General features: G+C 46.7%; 2 protein-coding genes across 2 annotated transcripts; one reads left to right on the forward strand and one right to left on the reverse strand.

Annotated features, from left to right (window-relative positions):
* Positions 1-4,958: 4,958 nt before the first annotated feature.
* On the reverse strand, positions 4,959-11,206 carry LOC119378425 (uncharacterized; the record flags this gene model as incomplete). Its single annotated transcript, XM_037647581.2, has 4 exons — positions 11,124-11,206; positions 6,683-6,929; positions 5,626-5,696; positions 4,959-5,090 (listed from the first exon to the last, which is right to left on the reverse strand). Coding segments are annotated over exons 2-4 (448 nt in total), but the record flags the coding sequence as incomplete, so codon positions are not given.
* Positions 11,207-11,386: 180 nt separating this feature from the next.
* LOC119378424 (pre-mRNA-splicing factor RBM22) lies at positions 11,387-15,408 on the forward strand. The gene has a single exon (XM_037647579.2). The coding sequence runs from the start codon at positions 11,429-11,431 to the stop codon at positions 12,704-12,706; it is 1,278 nt and encodes a 425-aa protein (XP_037503507.1). The 5' UTR covers positions 11,387-11,428; the 3' UTR covers positions 12,707-15,408.
* Positions 15,409-18,687: the final 3,279 nt, after the last annotated feature.

An 18,687-nucleotide genomic window follows, 5' to 3' on the forward strand; every position in this document is an offset into this window, starting at 1 on the left:
TCGGCCGCGGGGTCCGTGGAGCCGGCGCGTGATGCGCTTGGTGACGGCGTTCGGTGACGATGCGCAAATGCAAAGCTACGATGACGAAAAATCTGCGCGCAGTATACTTTGTATCGCATTTTCGGGTGCCGACGCGCGAATTGCTACCGCTGCTCCGAGCAGTCCGTGGCCGTGGGGTCTGACGATCGAGCTTGGCTGTCGAGTTCACTGCCGATGCGTAAAATGCCCATCCGCGGTTCCGAAGTGCCGGCGAGCGATGTGCTTCTTCGCTTGCGAAGAAGCACGTAGCCGCAAGCACGCTAGCGCATTGTAGTTGCCCGCAAAGTTCGAGGTTCGTCTCGCCAAACGGCGCCATGAGCGGAGTTAGGCCTAGTGACGACTCCGAGCAGTAGGTGCGCATGCCGTGGTGCCCGTTGCTTCAAAGTGCGTAATGCGTGGTCGTGAGTACAAAGAGTCGTCCCGCGATCGCCTTCGTCACGATGTCAGAAGTGCTGATAAACAGAACATCTAACCGCGAATCCGACGCTGAAGTCAACGCTAGAGTCGGTCCGAGACGCACGTTTGCGATGTTCGCTAGGAGCGCGGCGCACCATCGTAATCAGATCGAACTTCCTCTTGCAGCTCCAAACTAAAGCGTAATTATATTTTAAGTGATCGTCGACCCGTGAACACAGAACTATTGTGAACGTGTCACGAAGTAGCGCGATTCTCGACAGCAGTGAACTCGCGACGCGCAGACGACGATCTCCCGGAGCGAGCATCGGACCAATGGCGAGGCGAGCTGGGGCAACATGGCGGACGCGGCCAATCGGAGGCCTCGGAACGACTCTCAAGTGTTTGCTTTTTGTGTGCTTCTTTCTGAATGGAGGAGCCCGCTGAAGCGGGGAATTTGAACACGGAGAAATGCCCTTTCCGACAAGCCCAAAAAGTTGGTTCGCAGTCACGTCATCGCGGAGCTACAATTTTTTGAAAATCGCTGTTTTTTTGCAATTTCCACAATAATTTGCGCCACCTCGGAGGGCAAAACAAAGTTTTGGAAGCACTTCTGGGTGGTTTTCAGTTTAGATACAGTCGCCGACCGTTTATTCGGACGCCGAAAATTCGGACATGCTCGTTTATTCGGACACCTTCGCGGCACCGCCACTCGTCCCATTGAAGTAATGCAAACTCACGACCGAAAATTCGGACGCCCCACAGCCCGCCGTTCGATTTTTCGGACTCCGGCTGGCTGATAGAGTGCGACGTTGAACGCCATAACAAGCTGTCAGCAATGTTTACAATATTTTTACAAGGTCGCCAGCACTGAAATGTTGCACTGGCTATAACTGGAGATCGTGCCAGTGTCAAAAATCCACGCAGAAGTTACCGATCTCGAAAGCTATGCTTGTTGGCTACACGTAACGGTTGCCTTTTGGCTTTAGCCAGTCACGTATCCATTGAACGGCTACCACGGCCAAACAGCAGGCCAAGCCAAGCCAAGCTTGGAATCGGCTCTGTGCGGCGTTTGAGGCGAATGACTGCTCGTGCGAGGCCTGATCTGCTGAAATTGCTCCGACGCTGCCCGTTCCGTGTGCGCCGTCGGAACTAAAGAAACGCGGCAACTACAAGGCCCTGACGATGGCGAAAAAAAAGCGGCGATTATTCACCAGGTGGAAGTTGCTTGGGAGTTTTCGCCGAGTTGGGCGATGAGATCATCCGTCAGCTAATCGAACCAGCGCATGTAGACAGTAACTGCCGTGGTGACGCACCTCCCACACCACAACCATCAAATGCGGATTTAGCGTAGGCTGTTGCAGTGCTATTGCCGACCCGCAGGGGTGGCCAAACATTGGCTGAAATACAGGCCGACTTGGTAGCGCGTAAGCGTACATGTGTACAGACGCGCACTATCAAGTTTTTTCCGGCCGCTGGGCCAATGAAAGTGCTTTTTTCTGGTGAATCCTTTTTTTCGGACTCTCGATTATTCGGACTTTTCAGCGGTTCCCGCCGAGTCCGAATAAACGGTCGGCGACTGTATTTTGGAATCAGACAGAAAAAGGGTTCCAGAAACTGAAAATTTGATTTTCAGAAAATCGATTTTTTGCCATTTTTCGCAATACGAAAGCCGCGTCCCCCCTTAACCATTAGTAAGTTTAAAGCGAGTACGTATTAACGAGGTTTGATTGTACACAAAAGCAGTGTTGACTGGCGACCAAAATTACAATTCAATTAAGGGGAGACACTGGTCTCGAAACGAAAAGTTTTATTATTGGAGATATTGTAATGAAATTGGGTGTGTATATGTATTTCTTCCTCCTGTTTTCAAAAATATAATTAGTTTTCATGTACTTCAATTAGTTATCAAATTGTGAGAGCATAAGTGAAATCTAATTAGGTAATTTCTTACGGGTCATTAAGATACTTTCCCTCAGTATTTTTAGGTTCTGTTTAAGATGCAGCTGTAGCCAAAGACCTGCCATGTGGAGCTATGCTATTTATATTGTCACTGAGATATATCATCATATAAGAACTTTCAATTGTATTGACATTGTGTAATCTTGAAATGCAATTAGCTCACATTATTGTTCACAAAATTTCATATGTTCATCTTAGCCACAAAAAAATAGCATAGCTCCACAGTCCTATTTCTTACGAATTCAACGGTATAAAATTTATCAAAATTACCTTACAAAAACATAATGAAAAGATCCGTAAGGCTGGTCAAGTTGGCAAAAAATGTGAAGCTGAGAAAATCGCGTTTGAAGATTGACACGCACTGTATAAATTTCTAAAAGGAACCTTTAACCATAAATTTTATTCACATGTTCCCCATCTGTTTCCCTTCAAAACAAAACAGAAAGTGTCTTGTTCCACCCAAGGAATCATATCTAAAAAAATTTTCCAATGTGCAAAGCATGATCAAAACCCCACCATGACAAGCGGCTGGGGGGTTCTGGAAAAGCCATGGGGTATGAGGCTCAAGCGACTGGCTGCTCATGTCTTTTCAGTCTTTAGGAAGAACCTTCTAGATGTTAGGCAGCATGTTACCCTGGGTAATAGGTTGCTATGCTTGAGAGAATACCTTCAAAGTAGTCCAGGACTGTAATCTTCAGTTGCACCCGTTTTGTGTCTCCTTGCAAGAGTCTTTTTTGTGTTGGTGCTCTTCAGATGAGTTGCATTTGCCTTGCGTAAACGCAGAGAGTCTTTTTCTAGGCTGTGGTCCCAGGGCACAGCCGAGACAAAAGTTTGAGTAAACAACATGGTCAATTACAAGGCCAGTGTAGAGCTCAATGATGCAGCCCACACCTATGTGTGAGCTCCGACCTCGCGTCATCCATGAGCCGTCGAACACAACATCGATGTTCCCTATGGGGTTCAGGAAGTCTGTATACAGCTCTTTTATTACTGCCACACTAGCAGCTTCACTTTCAGTCGCTGTGTTTTCGCAGGCTTTCACTAAACTTTTTAGGTGTCCCTGAAACGTCTTGTGGTGCAAGCCTCGGTGCGAAAGGTTCATACACGCACAAAAGTCCGAAAGGGCAGTAACACCTTTGCCTATCATCTGTATCCCCTTCATGGCCCTCATGTTGACTTCGAAGGGAGTGATGGTGGCAGTTCCGCTCACTCTCGGAGAAGAAAATTGCTTCTTCTCGAAATCACAACTGCTGCAAGAAAAAATAAGCTTTACCGCAAGGCCGTACTCCTTGTCCGTTGCCTTCCTCACGCTGAGACTTTTTGCGTCGCATTTGTCGCACTTCGCTTGTGCAAAAAAGTTATTCAAAACTTTCATATCGACGAGCAAAAAATCGGTCCCGGCGTCACCGGTCTGGCACTCCGCGCTTACTCCAAGAAGGTCGAACTTGCGCTGGGTAGCCGACTTTCCAGACAGAACGGTCTTCGTTTGCGCCGATCTCTCAACTCGCTGCGCCTGCTCCGCCGTTGAGTAGTACGCGGCATCAACCCGAAGTGTTTCGCTAGTCGAACTTGGTCCCACGGTGTCGTCAGTTGAAGTTCCCGGCAGGTCCAAAGGGTCCGGCCGCGACTCCAACTCCGCTGCCGACGGTGCACTTGTAGCCGGCGCCTTCTTGTTCCAAGCCCGTTTTTTACGGCTTCCAAAAGCTCGTTGCGTCGATGGTTTCAGACGAGAGTCTCCAGGCATCTCGATCGCGTGGAAAAACTACCGGCACAAAGTAGAGACACGGTCCGTCGAGAAACACGCACGATCGCAAAAGCAGGCGCACACAAACGGACAGCCACGGCGGAGAACCAAACACAAAGAAAAAAAAAATGACGTGTCGGTCGCGCCAGCCAATGGGAGACTCGGAAAGGCGCGCTTGAAAAGCGCGCCGCGTGAGAGCCAATCAGTGGCCTGGAAACGACCTTCAGAAAACCCGCGACGGCGGCCGTTCTGCTTGAGCGACGCCATTTTGAGATGGCGCAAAATGTGCACAAAGAAAACAGCTTCAAATCTAGCCCAAGATGGCGGCGCTCGGCCCGCTGCAACGCTCATGGCGCGCGCGGGAAGTTCGAACAAATTTCGTCCTTTTGGGGACATTTTAGTGCTGCCGGGGTGCTTTGAAAGCCGATTTTATCGCGTTTCCCGACCGAATTTAGCGTTAGCAATTTGAGAGTAGGTGCTCAGAAGTACAAACGCCTCGAAAATAAGCTTTGCGAAAAATCGATTTTTTGACCATTTTTGACCGTTCCAAGACCCGCGTCTCCCCTTAAGTTCATGAGCACACGCACGATGTCCAAAACATAACTGCGAACCATCACTCAAGTGTTACAGCTGTTGGGAGCCAAAAAGTATGATTATTATGCAATTAAACACAGTATTCGTGATTTGGACACAAAAGTCACACCCGTACAATGAAAAATAAATCAACGCAAATGAGTTTTAAGGAGAACAAGTGCCTGAATGGTTGGGTGCCTGCACTGAACCTGCGAAGCACAGGTGAGGGCAAAGGCAGAGCACTCACCTTGGTGTCCATCCGAGTAGAACTGGAGGGTCGGAGGAACACCTGGAAACAGGCTGCGCCGGAAAGGTGAGTACAGCCTGTTGCGCTCCGCATCGCCTGCGCCATCTTTGTGCTGCTGCTGCTGAACTGCACCTATGAATGAAGATGCACAAATTTTACAAAAAAGGAACAAACAGAGCACCAGTGAGCTACTGCTATCACAAAATTTATGTCACACCTTTTGTGGTAATGAAATAAAAAGGCATGAACGGACCGAAAAGTGGCAGAAGAAGAAAGAAAACATTAACAACACAGTCAACTGCTGATTTCTTCGATGCCTGCTTTTTACGACATGGTTTAAAATTTGAATATTGTCCTGGCACAAGCCCCATAGAGTCAATATGCAAGAGCATCAGAAATTTCAGATGATTTCGTGGTCCCTAGAGAGTCTGAAAAATCGGACGTTGACAGTACTATAGTGACTGCCTTCAAACCTTTCTGTGAATTGCAACACAAGGTTGGCTGAGCAAACAATGAATGCACACGACCAACATCTCTTGCATCAAGTGTCTGTACAGCTAGTAGTTTTCCGTCTTCATTAACCCTATTAGAACAAGCTTAAGTCCTTGTTAATTAGTGGCGTGGTTAATGAGCGCGGGAAACTGGCAGGCCCGCACCGCATACTCACCCATGTCAGACAGGGACCTCTTGGTTGATCGTGACTGGTGACCACCCCCGCCTCCGGATTCTTCGGGTGATCTGTGGCATGGCAGAGAAGCTTAGCGAGAGTGACAACACGTGCACTAAGTACAGTCGGACAGCGATAACACAAAACTAATTCAGCCAACAGCCAGGCAAGCTATGTGGGGGTGCTACACCCCCTGTCAAGTCGGTTTCGCCACATGGCATGTGCGTCTGGCGGATTAGTCGTCGTTGGCGTGGTTACTTTCGCCGTCGAGCTAGAAATGGCGCTGTGGGTGCATGGTGGCACCGCTTCGCGGGAAGCAAGGTTATCCGGGTGCCTGTGAAAGTGCACTTAGGCTCTTTTGGGGTTTGGCAGCGTGCGTGGACGGACGTCTCTCGTGGTGGGTCTGTGGGGACGATACCGTGGCTCCTTTTCACGGGCCCTCGCAGTGAATTGAACATCGGTGACGCTGCATTCGCAGCTCATTGTATGTGTTATGTTGTTCTGTGTGTTGTACTGGCATTATGTATCTGGTTATTTAGCATGTTGCTAGTTATGTATTAGATTCGGCTGGCGAGCTCAGCGTTGTGAAAGCGATTTTAATAAATGCACACGTGTTCGTTTGCTTAACGGTGTGACTGTGTCCGTGTGTTCCATGAGCGCGGCTTTCTCTCAGACCCAACAGCTACTTAGCCAACATTTCAGTTGACATAATTAACTTAAATGTTTGTGTTTCTTTTTTAACATTGCAGGAATTGGGAGCGCTGACAAAATGTCAAGACGCTAAATTGTAACATGGTGGTACCAACCATTACATACAGTAGAAAAATAACACTGTACGCACATAAAACTAAAGAATGCACAGCCAAGCTGTCGGACATCAAACTAAAAAACACCGTATTCCTCAATCATTATTCGGAAGAAAAATGCTGCAAAAGTAAGGACATTTGGCCGCCCCTGCTAGGGTGAAGTTAAGACTCTGAACTCTTACTCAAAGTTGTTCCGTCCTGCCATTTGTCCTTCAGCTAGCAAGCACTGAGTTAGCACAATGTGCACGCACGTGTCAGATGGCAGTGGGGCAGCCCCGTCCAGCGACGAGGAAGAGGAGGATGAAGGCAGTGAAGCCGGTGAAGCAGGGCTGTCGGGGCCACCAGGGGGTGTCGGCGGAGGAGAGGAAGAGGCAGTGCGCCGAGCGCAGCCGGGCGAGGGCACTTCACAGCAACAGCAGAAGATGGCCGCCTGGCTGTCCTCGAGCATGTGGTACAGCGTTGACCCCCGTGGCGACGGCTGCACCCGCGACCCCATCCCTACGAGACGGTTGCACGCGCCAGTTCAAGGGTAGGCAACAAGAGTCTGCATAACATTCCTGGCAAGCCCATATAAGACCACAGCAATAGCGGTTCGCTAGCTAGCTGTATGCAAAGAGCAGGGAGGGCACCACCCGCAAGGCAGTGGCAGAGAGAAATAAAAGTGATACAGTTAAACCCCCAAATAACGAAATCAGCGAGTAAGCCAAAAAAAGTTAGCCATCATGAGAATTTCATTATCACGAAATAATGCAGTACAAATAAAAAAACGGTCAGCAAAATGAAACTTTAAAGCCAAGCTTCAGTTAACCTGCTTTGTCAACACCTACCATGCTGCATACACCCGGATCTTCCTTTGCAGTGCAGCAAGTTGTAGTTTGTGACATCATCATTGTGTATCCACCGGTATGCCCGAATCATGTCGAAGTCTAAACAATCAACGTGATGACAATGACGTCCTGCATGTGCGACTGCTTCCAGCACTATGCCAATATTGTTAACAAAGATGGTGGCACCCACGCAAGCGCAGTATGGTGATACTTTATGCAGTTTAAGTATGAAGCAAAGTCGTTTAAGCACATTTCAGAGCGTGCTGACTTTGCGCAAGCAGGTATTATGTGGGGAAACTTCCTGTCATTTTTCACTGTCGTGGGACCACAGTTTAGCAACATTTCGTTGTCGTGAAATGTGAGGTGCACTGAATCTTATGGGCATTCTCCGGGGACAGGAAAATATTTCGTTGCGACAATTAAGTTGTTGCACAATTTCGTTATTGTAGGTTTCGACTATTTCATAAAAGCAGAAAAAAAAGGGCACAAAGAACACAGAAAAATAGGAAAGACTGACCACGAGAACTACCACTTAAATAATTATTCAAATAGAAAGTTCACTGCAATCGTATGAAACAAGGGAGGAACATCGAGGACTACCAAACTAAGGGGGAAGGGTGGGTGCAAGATGAAACAGCAAATAAAGTGGCAAAATCAGCACGTGGTGCAAGGCATAGTTCTTGGAATGTAGATAAGCGAACTCATACTTATCAGAAGGCACTAGATGCCTGCCTCCTATTTAAATATGTGTGTTTTGCAATACAGAAGCTGTCGAATATTTCAACAACTCCCAACCTCATGAATATCTTAAAATTTGTCATCGTACACCACCAAGACAGTAGTATTTTGTGCTTGGAGACCAGTACATTAGACTTTTTACTACATAGCAATGTTACATGCATATTTCTGTGATTCCCACTGCCATCATCATTACCATTGCAGCTACACCTAAAGTGTTAGTTGTAAGAAATGACCACTCAACTTTTTTTTGTGAAATAGTCATGGTCACTCTGCAAAGCTAGAAAGTGTAGAGGGGGGCCGACGCAGTCGTAGTGTCATCACTGTTTATTTGATGGATGAGATAAAGACAAGATCGAAGTGTCAGCAGCTGCGGCGCCCAGCCAGGCCAAGTGCCAGAGCGCTCTATTTTTTCTCGTGGCTCTTGCACCTCGAGTCCCAGAGTGCTCTACATCTATTTCCAATAAACATGCATAGCTGTGACATGACAGCAACACTGTCACAAAGAGTGGTGGCAAGATATTGTTTAAAGGCCACCACAAAGCGAGACTTCCGGTATCTATAAGAGAGGCGTGCAGTGATTGGAAGAAACCAGCAATATCACTGGGAGAATGAAATGTGAAGACATATTTACTTTTTTTTTTGTCATATGCTCAAGTCATGAACATAGAGAATAAATAAGAATTTCTGCTGCACTAATTTTTATAATTTTTTTTGCACACACCTCAGTATTCTATAATACACGCACTCCAGTGTTAGAGAAGGAGTAAAAAAAATGCTGCATGGTCCCTTTAATGTAATTGTACTACAACATGGTGGTTACAATGATGCCAACAAAGCATATTTGTTGCCGTGGGTAAGGCTTCAATGTCGAAAAGACAAGGCCTGAGTAAAAGTCGTCTCTGAGCCAGAACAACAGAACGCACAACATTCACGTATCACGAACCCAATCCCCCCCACACGCACACACAAGTACTACGACATGGCAGCTTCAATCATGTTGGTGCAAGCCATCTATTGGACATGGTAACAGCAACGTGACCACTCTTTCATCAGATGTCAAGAAAAGGTAAAGGAGCAGCAGTAACGCACAATAAGTACTGTCCATGCTCTGGCAACAGCAGGTTAAATGTTGCTTTTATGGACTATTACACATTTGTGCAGCGATTGGGCATGCATTACAGAGATGCAGCAGGCCAGACACACATTACTAACACTTGAAACCATACATTTCCTTGTCAGGACAACTGACACAGGACTTATATGGCAAGTACACCAAGGAGCATACTCAGGAAGAAGCTAAGATGTGAAACTAGAAAGTCATAATACTTCAACCCATATTTCTTTTTAAACTCGTAAGTGCATTACATGGACAAGCAAGTAGACCTGCGTATAATCAAGGGACTATGGGCACCGTGCACTGGCCAGAGGGCGCTATCTAGCTCTCACTTATCAGCCCAGCTTTGGTGACATCGGCCAATAGGGCTGCAAAGAAAAGTGTCACAAGGTTAAAAAAGACCCGAAAACATGTTTCGTCGTTCACCACGCATCACACGAAGCACATGCGCCCTCGAAAACTTCCAAATAACGGACACTCTTGCCTCTTGATGAGACAGAACGTAAGGGGATAATGTTTATTGCGGCTGCACGTTATTGCTTTTTTCTCTCACTACACCCATTCTGGCGCTGCTGTCGCAGGAGGAAGTTCGCGCGCACTGTGCCCATACAGATAAGAGTGTGCGGTACTGTTATGTGTGCTTTAACTCACTTTTGATAACGTGCCTTAATGCTTCATATATAATTTAAAAATTTACAGAAGCGATGGACTTTTTTAACACAATATGTTTAAAGGAACAACAAATAAACAAACCCAAAGTATACAATTTCTTTGTCTGCACTTGCTGCTTCCGCATAACGAATGAATCACCGTGTCATGTCAGTCCCTTTCATGATTACACACCACAACTGCCGCAATCCTATACAGCCGCTCTTGAACTAGGCACCTGCCGAGATTGAAAAACCGCGGTAGACGAAGCAAAGAGTACGGCCTTGCCTTCGCTCACTTGCTCCAAAGTGGACGTTGTTGCAAATGTCACAACACACCGACGCTCGTTAACGTGACAGATATCGCAACATCTCGCCAAACGCATCAAAGTTATTCGACGCAGTAACATCATTTCAAAAGCGCTCAACATAAACACTCCACTGGTCCACCTGCTGCGGACACAAGGCCGCAGCAGACGACGCCGAACTGACACTAAAGTGGTAATCGCGCCGCCGTCGCCACAAATCAGAGATGACAGAAAAAGCCACAACTGACATTGTCATTAATGAAACGGTGCTAATAGTTATCGCGAAATCAGCAAAGTCGCCCATACTCCACACAAATAGAATCTCCATACCCTCTTTAAAGAACAAAGGACGACGCAGTAGTTGTGTTTGTCGCCAGCCGTCACCAGAGATGTAACGCTAATTAAATCTGGTTTTATGTTGTATCTTCACTGGCAGTGAAATGCGGAAATTTCAAAGGCAAGAGTCCTGTACGATACGTGACTGCAATGACGTTTCAAGATCCCGCCACTAAACGAAACGGCGACTTGAACGGGAAAGCGTCCAACTATTTTAGATTCGGCGCTTCCGCGGATTTTGCGAAAGCCGACGTCGCTCACGAGAAAAGGGTTTCTCAAGAGAACGGGAGAAAAAAAAAAAAAGGAAATCTCAGCTGCGCGCCAAGGTGCACGATGTAACCGAGCTCTGCGCGCAACAATCTCGCGACTCTTCTTTCACGCTAGGAAGCCTAATTCCATGTTTCGTGCATCCGTCGAGCGGGATTTGTTGCTATCGGCTTTCCCTGAAAGCGTGGCAATGATTCAGTGCGTCCAGGTACGAGGAAACATTCGAACCGAATACGCGACATCGCAGTACGGCCATGCCGCGCCAAGAGAACTACGAAACGCGAATGAATGAATTTGTCAGCTACGGTAAATGGCGCTAAGCCTCCGGACAGCCATTTATACAACTGCTGCACTAGACCACCGCAAAACTGACGCCATTGTCGTGGCATTGGTTTTGTCAGAGGCCAGATACTACCAATTTATGGTAAATGAAATAGGATATGGGCCCATACCTTCTCAATCCTTCTGAACACGCGCTTGCAAGGACTGGATTGCTTCGGCTTCTGCTTCTTGTGGCTCGCAACGCCATAACCGGCACCTTCGGACTTTCTTTATTTAAAATTCTAGCTACTTCAAGAAACAACAAAACTTTGACTAATTTAAGTACTTATTGTACTAATAATTTGGCACAAACTTCATAATTTTGATTGCTGAGTAAGTAGCGAGAGTTATTTAGGAGACCTTGCGATCGCGTTTTGGTAGTCGTCTTGATTCTCGGGCAGCAACACTGGAGTAAACACGACGCGAACTGCGAAAAATGGCGACATCGAAGAGTGCGAACACCTATAACCGGCTCAACTGGGAAGAAGCCGAATTCCCCATCCTCTGCCAGACATGCTTGGGCGACAACCCGTACGTACGCATGACCAAGGAGCGATTCGGCAAGGAGTGCAAGATATGCTCGCGCCCTTTTACCGTCTTCCGATGGTGTCCCGGCGGCCGGATGCGCTTCAAGAAAACCGAAGTCTGTCAGACGTGCAGCAAGCTCAAGAACGTCTGCCAGACCTGCCTGCTGGACCTGGACTACGGCCTGCCGGTGCAGGTGCGCGACAACGCGCTCAGCTTGCGCGACGACATGCCCAAGTCGGACGTCAACAAGGAGTACTACTCGCAGAACATGGAGCGCGCCGTGGCCGACGGCGACCCCAGCCAACCGTACGGGGCTCTCGCCAAGGCGCAGAGCCCCAGCGACCTCCTGATGAAGCTGGCGCGTACCACGCCTTACTACAAGCGCAACCGACCTCACATCTGCAGCTTCTGGGTGAAAGGCGAGTGTAAGAGAGGCGAGGAGTGCCCGTACCGGCACGAGAAGCCCACGGATCCGGACGATCCGCTGGCCGACCAGAACATCCGCGACCGCTACTACGGCGTCAACGATCCGGTGGCTGACAAACTGCTGCGCCGTGCCGCCGCCATGCCCAAACTGGAGCCGCCGGAGGACATCTCGATAACCACGCTGTACGTCGGCAACCTCGGCGACCGGCTGACGGAGAAAGATCTGCGCGATCACTTCTACCAGTACGGCGAGATCCGCGGCGTCACCATGCTGGCGAGGCAGCAGTGCGCCTTCGTCCAGTTCACCAACCGCGTCAGTGCCGAGCTGGCCGCCGACAAGACGTTCAACAAGCTCATCCTGGGCGGCCGCCGACTCGTCATCAAATGGGGACGCCCGCTGGCGCGCCAAGCGACGCCGTCGGGGCCCGAAGGCACCGAAGGTCGACCCTCGGGACCGCCGCTCGAACCCGTTCCGGGCCTACCGGGCGCCCTGCCGCTGCCACCCGACGAGCTGGCCAACAACTACTTCAACCTGGCCCCGCTGCACCCTCCTCCCGTCCCGTTCGCGCCGCCCCCGCCGCCGCCCGCGGCGTTCCTTGCCCCGCCGGGGGAGACGGTGCTCCCCCCGCCGCTCCCGCCTCCTCCAGGACTCGCGCCCCCGGGAACAGTGCCCCCGCTGCCGCCGGTACCACACATGCGCGCGCCCATCCACTACCCGTCTCAGGATCCCCAACGTTTGGGCAGCAGGGGCAAACCTTAGAAGAGCAGCACGTCCTCCTTTTTTGCATTCCTCGGCTCGCTCCTATCTGAGTGGCAGCGACGAGAAGAAAGAAAAACCTCTCGAATGTAAAGGCACAGCCTTGTGAGTGCAACCACAGCGAGTGTGTGTGCTTAATGGACTGGCATGACTTGAGCCAAAGCGGTGATGCGCCCTGTCAGCACAGTTGCGGCACACCGAGCCGTGGTTACCACAGTTTGGGGTGTAATTTCATTTTTTTTGTTTCTCTGTTCACTGGCTGAGAGGAATATACCTGTTAATGGTGCCGCTTTTATGAAATCTACTGTTATCCCTGTTTCACACGATGCGATTGTGCTGATATGAGATTACAGTTACTGTACACGAGCCTCCGACCTCTCCCTCTGGGTTCTTTTATGTTTGTGGTACAAAATTTCACAGCAGTATTACTCGTATCGCGTAGACAAATAATTCACAACAATGGGGACTGTAATACCCCTGTCACACGGCAAATCTAATGTCATTTACAGCTAATGTCATTCGTTTGTAATGGCATTTGTTTGCTGTCACACGGGGAAACTAATGCCATTTGATGAAAATTACATTTTCTGTCGAATGAGTTCCCGAAACACATTCGCATTCGATTTCAGACCGAATGCGTAGTCTCGACGCCAGGGACCTTTTAGGGAGATAACTGTTGACCTATGTATGCGTAACTTTTGTAATTCGTAAATATCTTATTATTTACTAGATTAACTTATTACTGGTTTGATCACGTAACAGCACGCGCGAAAGTTTCTGAAAGAAAGCTACTCTCAACTAGAGCGGCTGGTCGCCGGCCATGTTTCATTTGTGCTCTCTTGTTGTTGCCCGTATCGCGGGTGTTGATCGTCCGATTGCACGTGTTGTGGTGATCAAGGTGGTGACTACACGAATTAGCTGCCGCCGTCTCATTTCTGCAGCCGGAGTGTCAGTCGCGCTCGCACGCTTTAGTTCACTGCACCAACGCCCGGTCATATCGTCGGCCATGTTGGTTTTCGATTAGTTCTTGGCTTGACTTCTTTTGTGTCGTACAGCTATGGCAAGTTGTGTAAAACGGCTGCGTTTATATTCTTCGAGCAGCTTTTTGGTGATAGAAAATTATTTTCGAGGATACACGCATGTGAGATGCAAGTTTTAATATATTTTTATTTCTCCCAACGTCACGGCTCAGGAGGGCTAAGGTCATGGTCATCATTTTAAAATGACATTTGTTTTCGTCGTGTGACAGCAGGAAGGTAAAATGACATTAAGTTCACCTAATGTCATTTGTTGTAAATGACATTTGATTTGCCGTGTGACAGGGGTATAAAGGACGTTACTGTTGCCTGAATGTTCATTTTTACTTTGGTAAGGGTAATGACAAGATACTTGTATACATAATGGGAAAATTGCAAATGAGTTCTGCAGAATTCCACAAGGTGGCAGAAGGGTTAAGAAAGGGAAAAATAGGAAAACTGCTTTCTTAATAGGAAAACTGCTATAGAAACCCACGCATTCAGTAGTCCCTGGATAAATTTCATGGTGTCATGCCTTTCCACATGACGTCTATGCAGGTTTCCAATCCTCCTTTTTTCATTTTCCTGTGCTGCCCTCTGACATTCTTGTAAGATTTAGTAGAGGGGCAAAGTTTTGTGTGGTGATCCGGGTCAGCTGGGATAACCAGAATGAAAGCCTCCAAGATCGAGAAGCTTGCGGAGACGATATCAAAACGTTCCACACCTTTTCCACTAGGGAAAGCGGACATACACCGTTGCGCCATAAAAAAGGCGTATTGGCTATCACCAAACCACCTTTTCTGAACCCCTTCAAAGTGAACAGGATACTGATGCACACTGAAGGTGCTTTACTTCACGTGTTTTTGTGCTGTACAAGAGAACAGTGCAGTTCGTGCTACATAACTTGTTAAGTAGCACAAATGGGCATGGGGCATGACAGAATAGCACTGTCTTTTTATCTTTTCTGTTCTGCCTTTGCACAATCACTGTATCCTATCGTGCTATTCATGCTGTACTTTATGTTATGTAGCAGCAAAAGACCAAATTTAAGCTCATTGTTCAGCAAACTAGGGTAACAGTACCGCACATTGTTCAGCAGAACCAGCATGTTTTGAAAGTCAAATTTCTTTGATGCAAACATACAAGAGGGGACTTTTCAGAAACAAGCCAGAGATAAAGAGTAACTGAACCAGTGATTTTAAGTATCTGCTTTGTAGCTTCAAGCTGCTTATGGTACTGAAGTGGTCCTGTTAGCGAGTTCTTTTGTTAGCCGTATTGAAATATTTTTATGTAGTTACCTCTGCATTTCTACCACTGTCACATGGGCACATGTGAACCCCATTGAAGTATAAACATCAAAAAGCTGCACTGTGCGTTTCAAATACTTTGCCATTATGCCGAGGGAGATTCATTCAGTGCCATATAGTTGCCCTTATCCAAAGGAAGTCTAATTGAATTTTCTCACTGAAATAGTTTGCTGATTTCCCTGGAATGCTGAATATGTTACTCTTATTGCAGTAAAGCTGAGGTGCGGAAAAAAACAAAAAAACTCCAAATGCAGAATCGTTGTTGTCAACTCAGTAGTGAATTTTAGCAATATGAAAGTTGTTTCGTTGCGTATTTCATTTGTAACATGCATTATTAAAAACTGATTGAATGCATGTGCTCTCTCACTATAAAGCTTTCCCTCGCAAAAAAGTCATGCCATCATATTTCAATGAGTTCCTCTGTATGCACCGCTTTCCTTACCTTTGTGCAGCTCTGTCCATGCCTCTTGTAGCGGTCTTGGTTCAGAGCATTGTGACACAATTTTATGGAAACATTGTCGGTAATCAGAGCGGCGAGTGATAAAGATACTTCGTCGCAGTGCAAGGGGACAGCAGCGGGACTTATGCGCACCAAGGGCTATATGGACAGAGTGTAAGGTATGTGTGGCCATACGAAAGGCAATGGCACAATTTCAACGATGTGTTATGGACCGTGAAGACTTGTGGCATGTTGGTCTTCACTTAGCCGGCAGTTGAGGCTCAAGAAATGTGCACCTAAACAAAAGTGCCGCTAAGAAGAATAACTTTTATCAAGGTAAAAGGGGCCTCCAAGTACAGGGCTCCACTGGTTAGCAATGCATTCCTGTCAACACTGCTGTCAACATACACGGAGGCGTAAGTTATGTCAAGACGCTTGACCCCTCTCCTGTGTTGCATGACTTGGGAGCGTTAAATAGTGGCAACATTTTGTTTTAGACACGCATGAACTTAGCACAAACAAACTGCCAAATTTTAATTAGTACTTACAGGCTTATTGTATGTACGTCACTATGTGCAGTTAGTCTGGCTGTGTGCTTCCTGGCCCCTTTTCTTTGGGCAAATGGGAACTTAGGCCTTTGAACCTTAGTACAGATACTTGTTTCTGTGAGATGAACCGAAACTAGGCTTGTGCGAATAGTAAATATTAGGTTCGAAGCATATAGTGATGTGGTCAAATAATCTCGAATCGAATTCGAGCAGTATATATCAGATATTAAAGAAAACAAGCATATTTGTCATGACCCAACTGACCTGCACAATATATTTTTTTAAATTGAAACAAGGCATGTGCAATGTCAATCTTTATGGTTCAAAGGAAGTGGAAGCAACTTTGAATAGTAGCATGATTTGACTTTCAGTAGAATGCAAGCGATAACCTGTAAAATATGTTACGTTTTAAAATTTACTGTACTTAGAGCATATAAGCCAGTATAACAAGCTTTCAAACTTAAATTATGATGAATCGATGTAACGGTAATATGTTCATTTAACCCTGAAGTGGGGCTTCGCGGCAGTGCGGATTTGTCCTAGAATGTTGTATTCACGTTATAGCACTCCTCCACTGCAGTGAAACCACCTTTTCGTTCATGTCACTTATTCGTTCATTTCAAATACTTCGAAATTTCCCAGAATTTAAATTCGAACCAAAGCAAATTCAACTACTGTAATTATCGTTCGAATATTCGAATCGCTAGAATATTCGCACAAGCCTAACCGAAAAAGCTCTTTGCTTCCATTTCAATAAGTTAAAAGAGTTCTACAAGAAAAATATGCATAATGCAACACATTTTCAGTGATAATAAGAGGCAGAATCTTGCATGTTAATCAATGCTCATAGATTGCAGTGTGATACGGCCAATTCAATGATGTACAACCCTACAGCTGGACAAAGAGTTCACTGGTGTCCGCATGACAAGCAACAATTACCTCTGAAAAACTCCAAAAGAAATAGTGAGGAACCACAACTTATTTACAGCAAAATCTACGTGAAATTTCAGTAAGGTTCGCACTTTTATGCAACACTCTTAAATGCGGTTGACTGAGGAATTCAAACGTTCGTGAGAATATTGCCACGTCCGCTTCTTGTTTTGTCTTGATGTATTCAGGTTTCACCGGCAACGACGGTTACGGTTATCAACACTCGACGCTGACCGCGCCGCAGTGAACCGTCCTTGCAGGTCAAACCGCAAAACGTCGACGTCACGACCACGTGACAGTAATAAATAACTAGGTGCAAGGCTTCAACTAATGAGGTGAACTAGTAGAACTAAAGTTAATTGGTCCTGTTGTGCCTGTTTATTTTTTATTTTGTGTTGGTTTTCATGAATGTTTTAATCTTGAAATTTCACCAGCTTTTTCACTCCACCATTCATTGTGAATGAAAGCGCTGCTATTTCCTTTTTACACAGCAGCTTTGAGAACAGCTGCCGGTGCAAATATGAAATTTGACAATTTTCTAACATAGAGGCAAGATTTATTAACTTTGTACAAGCTTTTGATATGTTTTTCTTTGTGGAGAGTCATTTTTTGTCACTTACACACTTTCACTGTCGGGCATTGAAAGGCTAAAAATAACTTTTGTTTTCCGAGCATTTTTTCGCACGATGTTCCATGACCATAAGTGTGCATTTTGTGAAATGTTTGCACATTGTCCTAAAAAATAGTCGGCTATGGCAAAGCCATTTTGATACAAAAGAAACGGGCTTTAATGGCATCTTCAATAACTTAGGCCTTCCATGCTTATATCTTCATGAAGCAACTTCAGATATTCGTGGCCATGGTGACTGCTTTTCAATGGGGCAAGAATCAGGTATGTCTGTGTGCATAAGTCTCATCATCATCGTGAGCCTCACAGTGCGCACTCCCGGGCAAAGGCTCACCTAACATTGTGCCACCCTCTGCCGTGCTTGCCCTCTCTTGAAATCTGGTCTGTTCGCTCAAAGGAACCCTGAAATAGTTTTGACAATTTTGTGCAAACACAATGAGCCGGTGGAGCGAGTCCCTATGGTCATTAGTAAACCATTTTAATCACTTTGCGTAAAGTGTGTAATTTATTAAAGAACTTTATATCTGTCATTTGGCAGAGACAATTGCGCTGCTGTTTTCAGTCACTCCTACGTTACGCATTTTTTTTTGTAGCTTCGCTGGAAATATCCGCGTTGCTCCTGCCCATGGTCGCACGAAGAAGACTGACTGATCATGTTGAATTGCAAAGATGAGTAAAAATTCGTGAACAGGGGGTGGGTGCTCGAGCCGACGTTTCGACAAGTGGACTTGCCTTCCTCAAGTTTACGAGTTTTTTCATCGCAAGCTTCCATCCAGGGGCGGATTATCCAGGGTTCAAAGGGTTCAAATGAACCGGGCCCTCCGGTTTTAGGGGGCCCCCCAAGGGACAGAAAAAATGGCCGACCTCGTTGTTTTGTTCGAAAAAGTTTAACCCTCCTGCTGGATTCCCCTGATAGAAACAGATTATCTATTTCAATAATCAATATAAATGCTTCTAAGAGGTTGTTCGTTGCATGACGTGCATAATCTTGAAGTCAGTTCCCAGTTCTACAGTCTGTGGTAAAAACCTTTTAGTCGCCGGAGACCATGCATCGTGTCCAGGGAAGGAGCTGATCCAGCGGATGGACACATAGAGCAGCCTGACGAGGATTTTAGC

This window comes from Rhipicephalus sanguineus, unplaced genomic scaffold (genome assembly GCF_013339695.2).
Source record: "Rhipicephalus sanguineus isolate Rsan-2018 unplaced genomic scaffold, BIME_Rsan_1.4 Seq835, whole genome shotgun sequence".
Lineage (NCBI taxonomy): Eukaryota > Metazoa > Arthropoda > Arachnida > Ixodida > Ixodidae > Rhipicephalus > Rhipicephalus sanguineus.